At 45.3% G+C, this 18,212-nt stretch overlaps 1 protein-coding gene across 3 annotated transcripts in view; it reads left to right on the top strand.

Moving 5' to 3' along the window:
• LOC140720661 (NACHT, LRR and PYD domains-containing protein 3-like) overlaps nucleotides 1-16,202 on the top strand; it is a 50,965-nt gene extending 34,763 nt beyond the window's left edge. For all 3 annotated transcript variants that reach the window (XM_073035514.1, XM_073035512.1, XM_073035513.1), the window contains exons 8-14: nucleotides 6,803-6,974; nucleotides 7,082-7,147; nucleotides 10,861-12,598; nucleotides 13,722-13,808; nucleotides 13,962-14,132; nucleotides 14,288-14,455; nucleotides 14,608-16,202. In XM_073035514.1, coding sequence (XP_072891615.1) covers nucleotides 6,803-6,974; nucleotides 7,082-7,147; nucleotides 10,861-12,598; nucleotides 13,722-13,808; nucleotides 13,962-14,132; nucleotides 14,288-14,455; nucleotides 14,608-14,716 — 2,511 coding nt within the window. In that variant the 3' untranslated portion in view covers nucleotides 14,717-16,202. The remainder of the gene's footprint in view (nucleotides 1-6,802; nucleotides 6,975-7,081; nucleotides 7,148-10,860; nucleotides 12,599-13,721; nucleotides 13,809-13,961; nucleotides 14,133-14,287; nucleotides 14,456-14,607) is intronic.
• Nucleotides 16,203-18,212: the final 2,010 nt, after the last annotated feature.

Below are 18,212 nucleotides of genomic sequence, written 5' to 3'. Positions count from 1 at the left end.
AGTCAAGTCAAATTTACTCAAAAAGCACATTTAAAAACAACCCATGTTGACCAAAGTGCTGTACAAACCATAACAGGTAGCTAAAATTACAAATACAAGAAACACAGATATAAACAACAAGACACTCAGCTTACAGGCACAAAATAAACAATACACGAGCCTAGGCACAAGCCAAAAATCAGCCACATCAGGAAGATTCAACCGCTCGTGAATAAAGGTAAGTTTTGAGCCTGGACTTAAAAGAGTCAATGGAGGGGGCAGATCTGATATGGAGGGGAATGCTGTTCCACAGTCTAGGGGCTACAACAGCAAAGGCGCAGACAGCTCTGAACTTAAATTTAGATCGTGCGACAGCCAGGAGCCCCAAGTCAGCCGACCAAATGACCTGGAAGTAGAATAAGGGGTTAGAAGGTCTGCGTAATAAGTATTCTTTCAAACTTATTTCCATCTGTCCTGTAGGTAGGTGAGCAGAACTGCACATAATATCCAAATTAGTTATGGAAAACCTTTCCAATTCCCTACTGGTAACTGTTCTAGGAGATCAATCATTCAAACCCAGGACATCATTGCTCTTATTTCTCAGAGTAATGTCCTAAGCCCATCCATCTTCAGTTGCATCCTCGATTACCTTAATTCCATCATAGGTGTATGTTGCTTGAAGACTATTCAATGCTTACTTCATAATTCCTCAGTTAATCAGGAAGCCCATGTCTGCATTTAGGAAGTGATTATCATTTTACAGCATGAGTGCCAGGCAGTAACCATCTCCATCATAAGATGGCCGCACTGACATTCCTTAATGTTCTGTTGTCTTTACACATCATAAGACCATAAGGCATCGAAGCACAAATGGACCATTGGGCCCATCGATACTGCTCCACCATTACATCATAGGTGATTTCTTTATCCCTCTCAACCCCATTCTCCTGCCTTCTCCCAGTGTACTTTGCTGACCTGACTAATCAAGAAGGTACCAACCTCTGTTTTAAATATACCCAATGGCCTGGTCTCCGCAGCTGTCAGTGCCAATGAATTCTATAGATTCACTACGCTTCGGCTAAAGAATCTCCTCATCTCTGTTCTAAATGGACGTCCCTCTATTCTGAGGCTATTCCGTCTGGTTGTAGACTCCCCCACTTTGAAACATCATCTCTCCCACTTTGAAACATAATCCTCTCGATGCCTTTGACATTCCACAGGTTACAATTAGATTCCCCCTCATCCTTCCACACTCCAGCCAGTACAGACGCATCCAGGAATTATTCTCGTCAAAATCTGGTTTAAGATCACTGATTCTGTTAGTTTTGATTCCACTCTGGACTTTCCACAAAGCCATGACATATTTTCTCTGATCAGGGTCTAAAACCATTCACAATATGCGGTCTAGCCAGTCCTTGTTCTTATATTCTAATCCTCTCGAAATGAATGCTAACATTGTTTTTGCCTTTCCTAACACCGACTCAACCTGCATGGAATCCTGCACTAGTTCTCCTGACACTCTTTACAACTTTTGTTTCTAAATTTTCTCCCAGATTCAAAAATAGTCTACATCATCTCCGCGTCCTCTCAATGCCTTTGGATATTCCACAGGTTACAATTAGGTTCCCCCTCATCCATACACCTGCCATAGAACCATAGAACATTACAGCTCAGAAGCAGGCCTTTTAGCCCTTCTTGGCTGTTCCGAACCATTTTTCTGCCTAGTCCCATTGACCTGCACCTGGGCCATATCCCTCCCCACCCCTCTCATTCATATACTTGTCCAAGTTTTTCTTAAATGTCAAAAGTGAGCCCGCATTCACCACTTCATCTGGCAGATCATTCCACACTCGCACCACTCTCTGCGTGAAGAAGCCCCCCCCCCCAATGTTCCCTTTAAACTGTTCCCCCTTCACCCTTAACCCATGACCTCTGTTTTTTTCCTCCTCTGGCCTCAGTGGAAAAAGCCTGCTTGCATTCACCTTATCTATACCCATCATAATTTAATACACCTCTATCAAATCACCCCTCATTCTCTTACGCTGCAGGGAATAAAGTCCTAACCTATTCAACCTTTCTCTGTAACTCAGTTTCTCAAGTCCCAGCAACATCCTTGTAAACCTTCTGTGCACTCTTTCAACCTTATTAATATCCTTCCTGTAATTAGGTGACCAAAACTGCGCACAATACTCCAAATTCGGTCTCACCAATGTCTTATACAAACTCACCATTACATTCTAACTCTTATACTCAAAACTTTGATTTAGAAAGGCCAATGTACCAAAAACTCTCTTTACAACCCTATCTACTTGTGACGCCACTTTTAGGGAATTATGTATCTGTACTCCCAGATCCCTCTTGTTCTATTGTACTCCTCAGTGTCCTACCATTTACCTTGTATGTTCTACCTTGGTTTGAGCTTCCGAAGTGCAATACCTCACACTTGTCTGCATTAAACTCCATCTGCCATTTTTCTGCCCATTCCTCCAACTGGTCGAAATCCCTCTGCAAGCTTTGAAAACCTTCCTCACTGTCCACTACACCTCCAATCATTGTGTCATCAACAAATTTGCTGATCCAATTTGCCACATTATCATCCAGATCATTGATATAGATGATCCAATGGACCCAGCGCTGATCCCTGTGGCACACCACTAGTCACAGGCCTCCACTCAGAGTAGCAATCCTCCACTACCACTCTCTGGCTTCTTCCATTGAGCCAATGTCTAATCCAATTTACTACCTCTCCATGTATACCTAGCAACTGAATCTTCCTAACTAACCTCCCATGCGGAACCTTGTCAAAGGCCTTACTGAAGTCCATGTAGACAACATCCACTGCCTTCCCTTCATCCAGTTTCCCGGTAACTTCCTCGAAAAACCCTAATAGGTTGGTCAAACATGATCTCCATGCAAAAAGCCATGCTGACTTTTTCTAGTAAGTCCCTGTCTATCCAAATACTTGTAGATCCTATCTCTTAGTATTCCTTCCAAGAATTTAACTACTACCGATGTCAAACTTACCAGCCTATAACTTCCAGGTTTTCTTTTTGAGCCTTTTTTAAACAACGGAACTACATGAGCTATCCTCCAATCCTCCGAAACCTGACCCTTGGATATCGACATTTTAAATATTTCTGCCAGGGCCCCTGCAATTTCAACACCGGTCTCCTTCAAGTTCCGAGGGAATACCCTGTCAGATCCTGGGGATTTGTCTACTCTGATTTGCCTCAAGACAGCAAGCATCTCCTCCTCTTTAATCTGTATAAGTTCCATAACCTCCCTACTTGTTTGCCTTGTTTCAGTAGACTCCATTCCAGTTTCCTTCGTAAATACAGATGCAAAAAACCCATTTAATATCTCTCCCATTTCTTTTGGTTCCATACATAGCCGACCACTCTGATCTTCAAGAGGACCAATTTTATCCCTTACTATCATTTTGCTCTTCACATACCTGTAGAAGCTCTTAGGATTATCCTTCACCCTGACTGCTAAAACAACGTCATGTCTTCTTTTAGCCCTCCTGATTTCTTTCTTAAGTATTTTCCTACTCTTTTTATACTCCGCGAGCATCTTATTTCCTCCCTGTTGCCTATACTTGTTATACATCTCTCGCTTCTTCTTTATCAGAGTTCCAATATCCCTCGAGAACCAAGGTTCCTTAGTCTTATTTATTTTGCCTTTAACCCTGACAGGAACATACAAACACTGCACTCTCAAAATATCTCATTTGAAGGCCTCCCACTTACCAATTACATCCTTGCCAGAGAACAACCTATCCCAATCTACGCTTTTTAGATCCTTTCTCATTTCTTCAAATTTGGCCTTTTTTTCCAGTTTGGAACTTCAACCCGAGAACCAGATCTATCTTTATCCAAGATCAAATTGAAACTAATGTCATTATAATCCCTGGAACCAAAGTGTTCCCCTACACACACTTCCATTACCTGCCCTAACTCATTTCCTAATAAGAGATCTAATATTGCATCTCCCCAGTTTGTACATCTATATATAGATTTAGAAAACTTTCCTGAACACATTTCACAAACTCTAATCCATCTAGACCTGATGGTAGTCCCGATCAATGTGTGGAAAATTAAAATCCCCTACAATCACAACTTTCTGTCTCCTGCAGTTGTCTGTTATCTCTCTGCAGATTTGCTCCTCTGATTCTCGCTGACTATTGGGTGGTCTATAATACAACCCTATTAATGTGGTCATAATGTGGTTAATATGTTTCTCATATTAATGAGAAACTTTTCTGTTTCTCAGCTCCACCCATATGGTCTCAGTAGACAAGCCCTCTAATCTTTTCTGCCGAAGCACTGCTGTAATATTTTCCCTGACTAGCAAAGCCACCCCTCCACCCTTCATCCCTCTGCCTTTATCACGTCTGAAACATCGGAACCCTGGAACATTGAGCTGCCAGTCCTGCCCCTCTTGTAGCCAAGTTTCAGTAATGGCTATGATGTCATAATTCCATGTGTCAATCCAAGCCCTCAACTCTTCTGCCTTTCCCATCCTTCTACGCTCCAGCCGGTACAGGCGCATCCGGCACTCATTCTCAGCAAAATCGTTTCTGCCAAAGTGTATGGCCATGTACCTCCCTATACTACATTCCAATTGTCACTGATTTGTCCATTTTGTCATCAGTCTATGTCCTCTAGCGAAATCCCTGCTTTCTCAACACCTCCTGTCCTTCCCCATATCTTCGTAACGCGTGCAATCTTAGTCAGAAAGCCTTCAAATCATTAACATAAAGGAAAAAGAAACTGTCCCAAAACCAGACACTGCAGAACACTTTTGGTCACTAACATCCAACATGAAAAAGCCCTAATTGTTCCCAGCTCTGTCAGGCAAGATTCCCTTCCATGGATTTTGGTCTTTTTTAATATGTGCGTCCAAATTCCCCAAAATCTAATCCTCCATTCTCGACTGATGACATCTTCCCAAACGCTGATCAAACTAACTGGCCTCCCATTTTAAATGGTCGATCCTCCGAAACCATTCCAAAATCTAGTGATTCTTGAGTGATCATTACTAATGTCTCCACAATCTCTTCAGCCTCCTCTTTCAGAAGCAATCGGGTGCGCTTGATCTGGACTTCTCTATCTTCAGTACTTCAGTTTCCTGAGCGCCTTCTCCTTAATAATTGCAAATACACTCATATCTGCCACCTGACATTCTCAAATAGTAAACACAAAGTACACTGCAGATGCTGTGGTCAAATCAACACATACAAACAAGCAGGATGAACTCAGCAGGTCGGGCAGCATCAGTTGAAATGAGCAGTCAATGATTCTTTAGTCCTGACGAAAGGTCTCTGCCCGAAACCTTTACTGCTCATCTCAACTGATGCTGCCCGACCTGCTGAGTTCATCCAGCTTGTTTGTACGTGTTGACATTCTCAAATATCTGGCACGTTCTAATGTTTTTACAGTGAAGACTGACGCAAAATACCGACTAATACCTTCCGTCATTTCCTTGTCCCCTGACATTACCTCTCCACTGTCATATTCCAGCGGCCCAAAATCCACTTTCCTCTCTTTCACTCTTCAAATATCAGACGGACCTTTTGGTAAGCTTTATTACATTATTCGCTAGCCTACCTTCATATTTCATATTTTAAGTACTTAGGCTTTTTTAATTGCCTTGGTTTGTAAAAGCATCCCAGTCCTCCAGCGTTCTACTATATTTTGTAATATTCTGTACCCTCTCCCTTGCTTTTGTGCTCCTCATCAGCCACAGTTGATCGCCCTCCCTTTAGAATAATTCTGCATCTTCGTGATCATTTGTCCTGCACCTTTTAAATTGCTCCGAGAAACATCAGCCATTCCTGCTCTGCCATTGTCGCTGTTAGTGTCATCTTTGAATTTATTGTTCCCCAGCTCCTCTCTCATGCCTCTGTAATTCCTCTATCCAACTGCCATACTGATACATCTAACTTTACATTCTCCCTCTCAAACTGCACTGTGAGTTCTGCTATTTGATGATCACTGCCTCTTAAGGGTTTATTTACCTTAAGCTACCTAATCAAATCTGGCACAATACGCAACACCAAATCCAGATCCGCCTTTCCTATAGTGGGGTCAACCATAGGCTTCTCTCAAAAGCCATCGCATAGGCATTCTATAAAGTCCCTCACTTGGGAATTCAGCACCGACATGATTTCCCAAATCTACCTGCATATTGACTATGTGACTATTTTCACATTCACCTTTTTGCATGCCTCTTCCCTCTCCTGTTGTAATTTGTAGGTCACATCCTGGCTACTGTTAACAGGCCTGTATCATCAGGGTCATTTTACTTATGCAGTTTCTTAACATCTACATCGTCCAATCCGATATCACCTCTTTCTCAGGACTTTTCATTTTTAATGACAGCATCTTTGACCCAACACTTTCACCTACCTGCGTATCCTTTCGATTCAATATTTATCCTTGGATGTAAGCACCCAACTACAAACTTCGTTCAGCCATGATTCAGTGATGCCCGCCATCCATTTTTTGCTCTCCCACTCTCCCCTTCTTCCATTCTTGTTGTCGCATCTTTTTGGTGTAATGTTGCACATTGATGGACAAGGAAATTAGTCACATTGCATCTACTGCAGGGTGTCAGTAAATCCTTATTCTTGCACACTATTGATTTAGAATTTCCTTCAGTTACTGTTTCTCTGTTAATGACTGAACCCAGGGAGGATGAGGCAGCAGCCCAGTGATTGCATCTGTTCTGAAGCTACTGGGACCATGAACAGATATTTTCCTCCACATTCTCCATGTCTGTCTGTCTGCTCCACAATAAATTCATTGTTTTCCTTTTATAGAAAGTCACCGAACTGACAGAGAAGGGAAATCGGGCAGAGAGTTCCAAACTCTTCCTCAGTTTGGTGATGGGCAAAGGCTCCCGGGCCCGGAGGGCGATGTGGGAATCCTTTGTGACATGGAGAACTGAGTTACCGAAGTTGGACAGAATACTAAGGGAAATACAGGAACTCGGTACGTTAAAAACACGCACTGAACACAAAGACACATCGAAATAAACGTTTTAGTTAGTTTAATTATTTTAGCTCTGTTTCCATGGATTTTTTAATATATTTAAACAGGTCCCGATCCACAGGAATACATGAACGTCGCCCAAGGGTTATCTGAGCTACCCACGCAGCTGATAGGTGAGTGATGAAATGCACAGTTCAAACCACATCTCAGGTGTTAAACAGTGACTTGGCAAAACCTGGGAATCAAAATTCAACAATAATCATTCGTTGATCTTTGGATTAAGCTTACAATTTAGAGAATCTCTCTTTGCAGCCTGAATATTCTATATTGTATTTTTATGTTAATCCAGCTGTTGGTTCTGTTGAAGTCTTCACTGCAGGTCCTCATGCTCTGGGAATCCCCACACACCCTAGGCAGTCTCCTTAAAGCACACGATATTGGGGGTATGGGATTGATGTGGATAGAGAAGTGGTTGGCAGACAGGAAGCAAAGGGTGGGAATAAACGGGACCTTTTCAGAATGGCAGGCTGTGACTTGTGGGGTACTGCAAGGCTCAATGCTGGGACCCCAGTTGTTTACAATATATATTAATGATTTAGACGAGGGAATTAAATGCAGCATCTCCAAGTTTGCGGATGACACGAACCTGGGCGGCAGTGTTAGCTGTGTGGAGGATGCTAAGAGGATGCAGGGTGACTTGGATAGGTTAGATAAGCGGGCAAATTCATGGCAGATGCAATTTAATGTGGATAAATGTGAGGTTATCCACTTTGGTTGCAAGAACAGGAAAATAGATTATTATCTGAATGGTAGCCGATTAGGAAAAGGGGAGGTGCAATGAGACCTGGGTGTCATTGTACAACAGTCATTGAAGGTGGGCATGCAGGTACAGCAGGCGGTGAAAAAGGTAAATGGTATGCTGGCATTCACAGCAAAAGGATTTGAGTACAGGAGCAGGGAGGTTCTACTGCAGTTGTACAAGGCCTTGGTGAGACTGCACCTAGTGTATTGTGTGCAGTTTTGGTTCCCTAATCTGAGGAAAGATATTCTTGCCATAGAGGGAGTACAAAGAAGGTTCACCAGATTGATTCCTGGGATGGCAGGACTTTCATATGAAGAAAGACTGGATCGACTAGGCTTATACTCACATGAATTTAGAAGATTGAGGGGAGATCTTATTGAAACGTATAAAATTCTAAAGGGATTGGACAGGCTAGATGCAGGAAGATTGTTTCCGATGTTGGGGGAGTCCAGAACGAGGGGTCACAGTTTAAGGATAAAGGGGAAGCCTTTTAGGACCGAGATGAGGAAAAACTTCTTCACACAGACAGTGGTGAATCTGTGGAATTCTCTGCCACAGGAAACAGTTGAGGCCGGTTCATTGGCTATATTAAGAGGAAGTTAGATATGGCCCTTGTGGCTAAAGGGATCCGGGGGTGGGGGGGGGGGGGGTTATGGAGAGAAAGCAGGTACAGGGTTCTGAGTTGGATGATCAGCCACGATCATACTGAGTGGTGGTGCAGGCTCGAAGGGCCGAATGGCCTACTCATGCACCTATTTTCTATGTTTCTATGTACAACATCAGTTTTCAGCGGTCCGATATCGACCCTCTCCCTTTTTTTAACTCTTTATATATCTGGGAAAGAAAAAAAAACTACTTTGGTATCCTTTCTTATATTATTGACCATATCCTTGCATTTCCTGCCTATTCATGTATAACTAGGAACATCTGTAACATAATTGCCTCCGACAGGACCCAGGCAGTAACTTGCAGGCACCCACAGCTCTGTCAACAAAAACTAGCCACAATGGCTGTAAATTTACCCCATCTGACCTTAACCAAATGCCCTCTGGTATTAGACACCAGCCTTATGTAAAAAAGAAACAAATAAAAGATGAGGGTGTCGACAAAAACTTTTATCTCGCAAACTTGTACACGTCTGTCAGATCTCCATTCCGCCACCAGAGTAAACAAACCAAGTTTAACAAACCTCTACTTGTAGCACATGTCACCAAATCCAGGCAACATCCTGATGAACCTGTTCTGTACCCTCTCCAATCCTTGCAAGAGCTGAACAATCAGAAGTGAATACAATACTCCAGATGCTCCCTAAAACCATAAGATCCAGGAGCAGAATTAATCCATTCGGCGCAGTGAATTTGCTCTGCAATTCCTCTCTACCCCATTACCACAGTAAACATTGACAGTCTTCCGAATCAGGAACATATCGACCTGTATTTTAAATATACCCAATGACTTGTCTTCCTCAGCTGTCTATGACAATAATTTCACAGAGTCACCACCCGCCAGTGAAAGAAATGTCTCCCAGTGTGGGACCCTGGCAGCCAGGACAATTCGCACAGTTCCCAAGTATGTTCATTTTCTGTATGAGCCTCCCATGTGGGATCTTGTCAAACACGCAACTAAAATCCAAGTAGACAATATCCATGTGTAACTTCATCCATCACCTTTGTCCCCTCCTGGAAGAACTCAATCAGGTTAGCAAGATGCTACTTCCCCCGCCCAAAGCCTTGCTGCTGAAACCTAACCCCCCACAAACATTCTCTCTGTCATACTCCCATGGGGCAGAAGATATAAAAGGCTGAAGGTATGTACCACCAGCCTCAAGGACAGCTTTAATTCTGCATTTATAAGACTATTGAATGTTCATCTACTATGCTATTATCTCCCAATAGCGTCTGAATCAAATAGCCTCTGTTAACCAAGTCCAGCTCCTGGCCTTCGTGTGTGGCTTAGCTACTAAGCCCGGTGGAAGAGTTTCATCCGAGAGCAGACAGGGCAAAGGCAGGTTACTGGGACTTACAACTATCTGCTTAGGGCAGATGGGTTTTGTCAGACACGATTGGCAGCTCCTCCAGGGGAAGAAAAACTCTGATCTCAATCCTCCGCTGCCTTGCCACTCTAACACTTCATGGGAGTAAACCCACAGGGAAAAACCTGGAGCTGGAACTCCTAAGGCAGTCTTATGTTGTGTTCAATGCAAACTGGCTGCTCCTGCGATGCTTCTGGTTCCAAGCTATATCTGTCTTTGCCGTTCCTTTGTGTTCATCAGATATATGGAGAGAGGAGCGTGCTACATGGGCAACTGCTTGCTCTCCATATAGCAGTGTCCTGTCTTGTGTTTTTAGTCAGCTGGGACGTAACATCCATGGTCGACCCTGACAGGCAGAGGTCTCATAATACAGCGCCCCACACCCCACTGCCAGACTGATCAGGAGCGGTTGCCGAGACATCACCACCCTCTCCCAGAAACACGGCGAACGTCACTGTCATGCTTGTGGTCTCTTCCATTCACAGAGACTCCATCTGTCCACCGCTCCTCCAACTTTGAAACCAAAAGCAAACAATTTTTTAATTGTCTTTCCAATGAGCTGTCGATCCGAAACCTCAAAGTCATTCTCTCCACAGATTCTGCCCGACCTCAGTATTTGACACATATTCTGCTCCTGTTTTAATGCAAGAGCAGTGGACACCTGTGACTCCCCAGTGTGCAGCTTTGCCAAAATGCACAGTGTCCTGCTTTCCGTATTTCCACAGCAGATTAACATTAACATCGTCTGTTAATGATGCAAACAATGCTTTAAACATAGTGAAATGTTGTTGTAACAGAAGTGCAGTCAGAAATGGAATAGAATATCAGGGGAATGCTCGCCTTCACAAGCAATTCATACCAAAGTATGAGGATTGGACATTTTCTGAGACATTAATCGCTGTCAGTTCTGGTGTCTGTGAACAGAGTTTTACTTTCTGTCTTAATATGATTGGAAGCATTAAATCCGTTCAAACACTGAATGTTGAATTTGTAAAATTCTTTGTCAGTTGAGCCATTTAACATTTTGACAATGTTCTCTGTTCCCATGGAAGATATTCAACAGAAACATAAGGAGACTCTGCGGGCACAAACTGAAACACTGAGAGTGAACACGATCCGGATGACGGAGAAGGTGAAGGTTTTCCAGCTGGTTGATCGATACGCTGAGCTCACGGTCATTTCTACTGTTCGAGATCGGAGACTGGTGGAACATGAGCTGCTGGCAAGAGGCAAAGAGCATGACGAGTGGAGACAGAAACACCTTCGCGGAGAGTTAGAAAAAATCCAGACTGATCAGTTATTCCAGAGCAGCTTTTCCCGAAGTAAGTCCAAATCTGGGAATTCAGCAGCAGTGGCCGGAGTCGCAGGGATCGGGAAAACAACAATGGTTCAAAAGATTGTTTATGACTGGGCCACGGGGAGAATATACCAACAATTCCAGTTTGTCTTCAGTTTCAAATTCCGGGATTTAAACTCCATTAACTGCAGAATAAACCTGATGGAACTGGTTCTGGATCAGTATCCTTACTTTAGGAATTTACTGAGAGAGGTCTGGAAGAACCCAGAGGGATTACTGTTTATATTTGATGGTTTGGATGAATTCAAGCACAAAATTGATTTTGCTGACAGTCAGAGAGATACAGAACCCAAGCACCAGTGCCCAGATCCCGAGTGGTGGTGTGAAGTGTCTGACATTGTGTACAGTTTAATCCAGGGCAAGCTGCTCCCAGGGTGTTCAGTGCTGGTGACCACCCGCCCCACTGCTTTATATTTATTGGAAAAGGCAGAGATCAGTATCTGGGCCGAAATCCTGGGATTTGTTGATGAGGAACGGAAGGAATATTTCATCAGACATTTTGAAGATCAGACGGTGGCGGAAGCTGTTTTCAAACATGTGAAGGAGAATGAGATCCTGTACACCATGAGCTACAACCCCTCCTACTGCTGGATCCTCGCTCTGGCACTGGGCCCCTTCTTCACACAAAGAGTCAGGGACCTGCAGCGAATTCCCAAGACCATCACCCAACTGTACTCCTACTATATTTACAACATCCTGAAAAACCATGGCCGTGAAATTGAGAGACCCCGTGACGTGTTACTCAATGTTGGTCTGATGGCCTTCAGAGGAGTATCCCAGAGGAAGATTGTGTTTACAGATGTAGATTTGATCAAGTACAATCTGCAGCCTTCCCAGTTCCTGTCCGGGTTCCTGATGGAGCTTTTGGAGAGAGAGGATGCTGCCTGGAGCGTGGTTTACACATTCTCACACCTCACCATCCAAGAGTTTGTAGCTGCAGTCGCACAATTCCTGACTATACACCCCGGAGGTATCCTGAAATTCCTCACTGAAGCCCACAACACGACAGATGGGCGATTTGAGGTATTTCTCCGTTTTGTTGCTGGTCTCTCCTCCCCAATGACAGCTCGGGGCCTGGAGGAGTTTCTGGGTCCATTTCCTCATCAGACAACCTGCCAGGTGATTGACTGGGTGAAGGAGGAGGTTAAACGCCAGAGTGGAAACACATGGAGTGAAGAAGGTAAAAGCAGCCTCCTGAACACATTGCACTACCTGTTTGAGTCTCAGAATCGTGGACTGGCTCAGGCCGCACTGGGATCTGTGGAAACAATTTCATTTAATGGGATGATACTGACACCAATTGACTGCGCAGTCCTGTCTCATGCCATTGGACTCTGTGATACAATAAAACACCTCGACCTGCAGAACTGCCATGTTCAGTGTGAAGGAATCCAGCGGCTGGGACCCGGGCTGCACAAGTGCCAGGAGTTGAGGTAACTTGATTTATCTCTCACTCTGAACTGTGAACCTGTTCCACAGTGTTGCTTCAATGTAAAGGGATTTGGGTCAAACTGTAGTAACGAATTGTGTCAAATTTGTAGTAAATCAGATTGTGAAGTATTGTGACAAATGCCCAGGGGATCAGCCAGTAATTCCCCAAGGACGGGAGGGTTCTGTGGTTCCTTGTGAAGGGATGTTGGGGAATTCATCAGATCAGTGAACAACGACCATTGGTTTAATGGTAGTAAATCACAGGAATGGCCGTGTTTCCTGCTGCCTGTGACACGCCCATTGACAATGTTCCTTCTCACTGTTACTGACACCCAGACTGGCACTGACTGCAGCAGGTGAGTCAGAGATTCACACCCCCTTCCCCTTACCGTCAGCAGACTGTCCCAGTGAGAAGGAAAGAAATACCATTGTGAGATTGTCCTCCCCTGCCCTTCCCTGTGTGTGACTATCACCATCAGTCCACCTGTGTGATTGTGCTCACTACCAGATACCCAGAACCCATGGGCGCATCTCCTCTCCCGATTGTGGGCCTCAGTTCAGATCCACCCCTCCCTTGCAATGTATTTCTGGATCATCTCATCTTGTTGGATTATCTTTTGCCATCGGTATACTGCTGTGGAACTTCTCATCCCCATCCCCGTCCTCCTGTGGAACCTCTCATCCCCATTACCCTTCCTCATGAGGGATCTCTCTTCCCCATTCCCTTCCTCCTGCAGATTCTGTCTTCCTATCCCTTTTCCTCAGGTGGGGTCTCTTCCAACATCTCCCATCGACACATTCCCACTCACAAATCTTCCTCACTGTGGGACTTTCTCCCATCCTTCATCCCTGACCCTCCCAACCCTCTCACATCAGGAACACTTTTCTAACCATCGGGGAATGGAATAGAATATGTGGAGTTTACAGTGTCACAACGACAGACTAAATTACTGACATTCGGTGAATACCCTGGAGCTGGTCAGTGAGGGACATTGACAGTGATGGGAACTTCGATCAGTGATTTACTGAAAGGTTTAATGTTTCCTGAAATATCCGAGTGAGAGAAATTCCCTCAGACCCACGGTTTGAATCATTATGTTCATCAATTTGTCTATTTGTGTTTAGACTTGGGGAGAATAAACTGGGAGATTCAGGAGTGAAACTGGTGTCTGCAGCTCTCAGGAACCCAGAGTGTAAAGTACAGAAACTTCAGTAAGTACCAGACTGTGGGAGATTGTGTTTACGGTCACTGGGTGCCTGACACTGAACATTAATGTGATCAGTAATTGTGTTACTGATGAACACGGGGGATTTGTACCATCTCCTGTCTCTCTGTCCTTCACTCTCACTCTCTCTCATCTCCAGGCTGGACAATGTCGGTCTCACAGATTCTGGTGCCGAGGATCTCGTCTCCGCTCTCAGTACAAACCCATCACTGATGGATCTGGACCTGAGTGCTAATAAACTGGGAGATTCAGGAGTGAAACTGGTGTCTGCAGCTCTGAGGAACCCGGCGTGTAAAATACAGAAACTGTGGTAGGTACAAGACTGTGGGAGATTGTGTTTACAGTCACTGGGTGTCTGACACTGAACATTAATGTGATCAGTAATTGTGTTACTGATAAACACTGGGGATTTCTACTGTCTCCTGTCTCTCTGTGTCCTTCACCCTCACTCTCTGTCATATTCAGGCTGAACCATGTCGGTCTCACAGATTCTGGTGTCGAGGATCTTGTCTCCGCTCTCAGTACAAACCCATCACTGATGGTGCTGGACCTTGTATCAAACTCGCTGACAGACCGATCTGTCCCCGCTCTCCGCCGCCTCATACTGACCCTCCCGAGTCTGGAGCGGATTGGGTGAGTGTTTGTGTTCAATGTGATAAAATATCAGCGGATCCGCGGGTTTTCTGGTGATATTTGTCTGTGAGAGTTGTTGAAACATTAACCCCGGTCCCCTGTTACTCACATGTGGTCTGTTTATTTCATCTTTATTCTCCCATCTGTTTCAGGCTGAGGAACAATGTTTTCAGTGAGGCTGGGAATCGTTTCAGTGAGACCGGGTGGAAGGAACTGGAGTCTCTGCAGGAACCCAGCCCCGGAATGATAGTGACCATGTGAATATCTGAATATGTAAACATCCCCGCTCGCGGGATGGGGACATTTTGGCCGTTTTCCCGTATGCCCCTTTAACTGCAACCCTTACCTTTAATAGACGTGCGCCAGGTATAATTCCCAACTATTCTGACCGAACTGGCTCCAGTCTTGCGCTCTGTGACATCAGAAGCGGTCCCTCAGTGACGTATTTCCGCTTCTTGTCCTGCGGCACAGCTTCTGCCCGATGTTCCCGTTCGAGACCCCTCCCACGTGAGTCCTCCACGTAGGACCCTGGGTCATTACACAGACAGGAAGATCCTGGGACCCCGTGACCCGGACAAGGTTGTCCGGGGAGAAAATCTTTTTGCTCCCTTTGCTGAGGACAGTGCATTCGGCAGTCTGGCCGATATAATAATGTTAAATTGACAAATACCTCAAATGGGACAGTAGATCTGCAGCGATCCCGGACGTGGTCCTGAACTGTGATTTTAAAGATTATCGGTTCCCCGATGGAGACCGACTGTGAGATTATTCAATCTGTCACTGCTTTTCGCTGGTCAGTTAATTGTGTGTGACTATGAGTGAATCGGAAGCAGTTTATTTGTTCCCGTACGTCAGCAGCTCACACATTAGGACCATAGAAGATTACAGCAAAGAAACAGGCCTTTTGGCCCTTCTTGGCTGTGCTGAACCATTTTTCTGCCTCGTCCCAATGACCTGCACCTGGGCCATATCCCTCCATACACCTCTCATCCATGTACCTGTCCAAGTTTTTCTTAAATGTCAAAAGTGAGCCCGCATTCACCACTTCATCTGGCAGATCATTCCGCACTCCCACCACTCTCTGCGTGAAGAAACCTCCCTAATGTTCTCTTTAAACTTTCCCTCTTCACCCATAACCCATGACCTGTTTGCTTTTTCTCTCCCCTAGCTTCAGTGGAAAAAGCCTGCTTTCATTCACTCTATCTATACCCATCATAATTTTATACATCTCTATCAAATCACCCCTCATTCTCCTACGCTCCAGGGAATAAAATCCTAACCTATTCAACCTTTCTCTATAACTCAGTTTCTCAAGTCCCGGCAACATCCTTGTAAACCTTTTGTTCACTCTTTCAACCTTATTAATATCCTTCCTGTAAATAGGTGACCAAAACTGCGCACAATACTCTAAATTCAGTCTCACCAATGTCTCATACAACCTCAGCATAACATTCCAACTCTTATACTCAATACTTTGATTTATAAAGGCCAATTTACCAAAAGCTCTCTTTACGACCCTATCTACCTGTGATGCCACTTTTAGGGAATTATGTATCTGTACTCCCAGATCCATCTATTCTACTGCACTCCTCAGTGTCCTACCATTTACATTGAAATACCTCACACTTGTCCGCATTAAACTCCATCTGCCATTTTTCAGCCCATTCCTCCAACTGGTCCAAATCCCTCATCTAACATTGTTAAATTTACACTTGTCGTGATGAAATCAATAAACCGCTGTTACTTCCTGACTTGGTGTTGAACTTGTCTCATTTGAAGAAAAATAGTGACCTGGGGTTACTGTTGCCCCCGGTGAACTGCAATAATGGGTCTGAGCTCCTCACACTGGTACTGCAGCGTCTCAGCTCCAGGCTGAGGGATGTCAGTCTGATGGTGTCTGATCCCCAAGACCCCTTCACTAACCATTCCCATTCAGGCTGACACACGACTCCCTCACACCCCAAATACCCACACAATCCCGACCCCCACCGTCCTGCAGGATCTCCTTGTTCTCACAGAAAAAAAAGACAAAAGAGATTGGAAGCTCATATACTGATAGTGTTAGTCACAGGCTTAATATCATTCAATAGCGTCCCATCATACAATCCCAGGGACAAACACAGGGTGAAGCTCCCCACACACCATCCCAACACACATTCTGGGACTACGACCCACACTGAAGTTCCCTCTGCTCCGTCCCGTCACACACTCCCGGGGTCAGACACAGCATGGAGCTCCCTCCACAACGTCCCTTCACACACTCCCGGGATGAGACACAATCTCCCTCCACTCCTCCCATCACACACTCCCGGTGTCACACACAGATTGGATCTCCCTCCACACTGTCACATCACACACTCCTGGGGTCCGACACATAGTGAAGCTCCCTCCAAACCATCCCATCACACACTCCCGTGGTCAGACACAGAGTGAACCTCCCTCCACACAGTCCGATTACACATTCCCGGGGTCAGATACGGAGTGAAGCTTCCTCGAAACCATCCGATCACACACTCCCGGGGTCAGACACAGCATGGAAATGTATTGAATGAGCTGGGAGAAATCGAGGAAGAACTGTTGTGTTAAGTTCGTGAGATAGATTGGAGGTGGTTCTAAATGTCTCTTGGACATGTGAGTGAGCGGCTGTTTTAGTGTGGAAGCTTCGTTTGGAGTTTTTCTGCCAGTTTGGACTGGGTTCATTGACGGCTGCGAACAGCGTAGCACCCTGCTGTGGCTGCTGCCAACTCGCCAGGAAGCCTTCTCGCTCAAAAACCGGAGACAAACGCCATTGTTACCCCACTAACATCGGGACAACATCACCCCCCCACCCTCATCTTCATGATTCTTGTTTGGTGTAGGAGCCGGAGCATCTGTTGAGACATCTTGAACTCTCACGGCCTGGGAGGTCTTCAGGACAGATGGAGCATTTCCTGGCATTGGAATTTCTGGCGCTGAGCCAGCAAGGTACTGTTGAGTACAAACTTTTCTGGCCAGTTATCCAAACCGCTCCAGGACTTTATAACCAGCACCACCATATAGTTCTCGATTCGGGCGTAGTGCCAGCATGCCGGACCAGTCTCCAGGGAGTCGCAGGCCTTCGGGGAGTTATGCAAAGGTGGCTGCCTCTCCTGCCTCGAACAATGCCCTATTTCGGTCGGTGAAAGTGGAATGTGGGGTGCAATGTATTTTGCGTCCTGGAATTAAGCTGAAAAATTGTGCGGAGGCCATGGAAGACCTGGTGGGGAAAGGTGGTATTTTGACCACCGAGAAAGAGTTCAGGAAGGCAGTGTTTTGCTGGAGAATGATGAGTTAGTGAACCGGGCTCTTAGCAGGGGGATCACGGTGGAAAACATCTTTTTATAGATGGAGCTGATGACAGCTCCCACACAACGCATCGTCCTCGGTCACGTTAAGCCTTTCATCCCCAAAGAGGATCTGCTTCCCTCACTAGCACGCTTGGGGCAAGTACGGTCAGAGATAAATGCCATCAGACACAAATTTAAGAGACGCACCCTCCATACCGTAATCTCTTTCCGGTGACAGGTATTCATGCAGCTGGAAAAGGAGGACGAAGTTGAGGGACGGTTTACAGTCCGGCACGAGGGGTACGCTATCAGGTACATTGGAGCTGTGAGCACCCACGGTGCCATGCGTGCGGGGAAGTGGGGCACTTTCTGAGGGACTGTCCTAACACCCAAATCCCTAGGGAGTCCACATCGGGCAACAATGCCCCAGCTACCTCTGCACCGGATTCTTA

This window comes from Hemitrygon akajei, unplaced genomic scaffold (assembly GCF_048418815.1).
Source record: "Hemitrygon akajei unplaced genomic scaffold, sHemAka1.3 Scf000045, whole genome shotgun sequence".
NCBI lineage: Eukaryota > Metazoa > Chordata > Chondrichthyes > Myliobatiformes > Dasyatidae > Hemitrygon > Hemitrygon akajei.
This window is presented reverse-complemented; position numbering and strand designations above follow the sequence as displayed.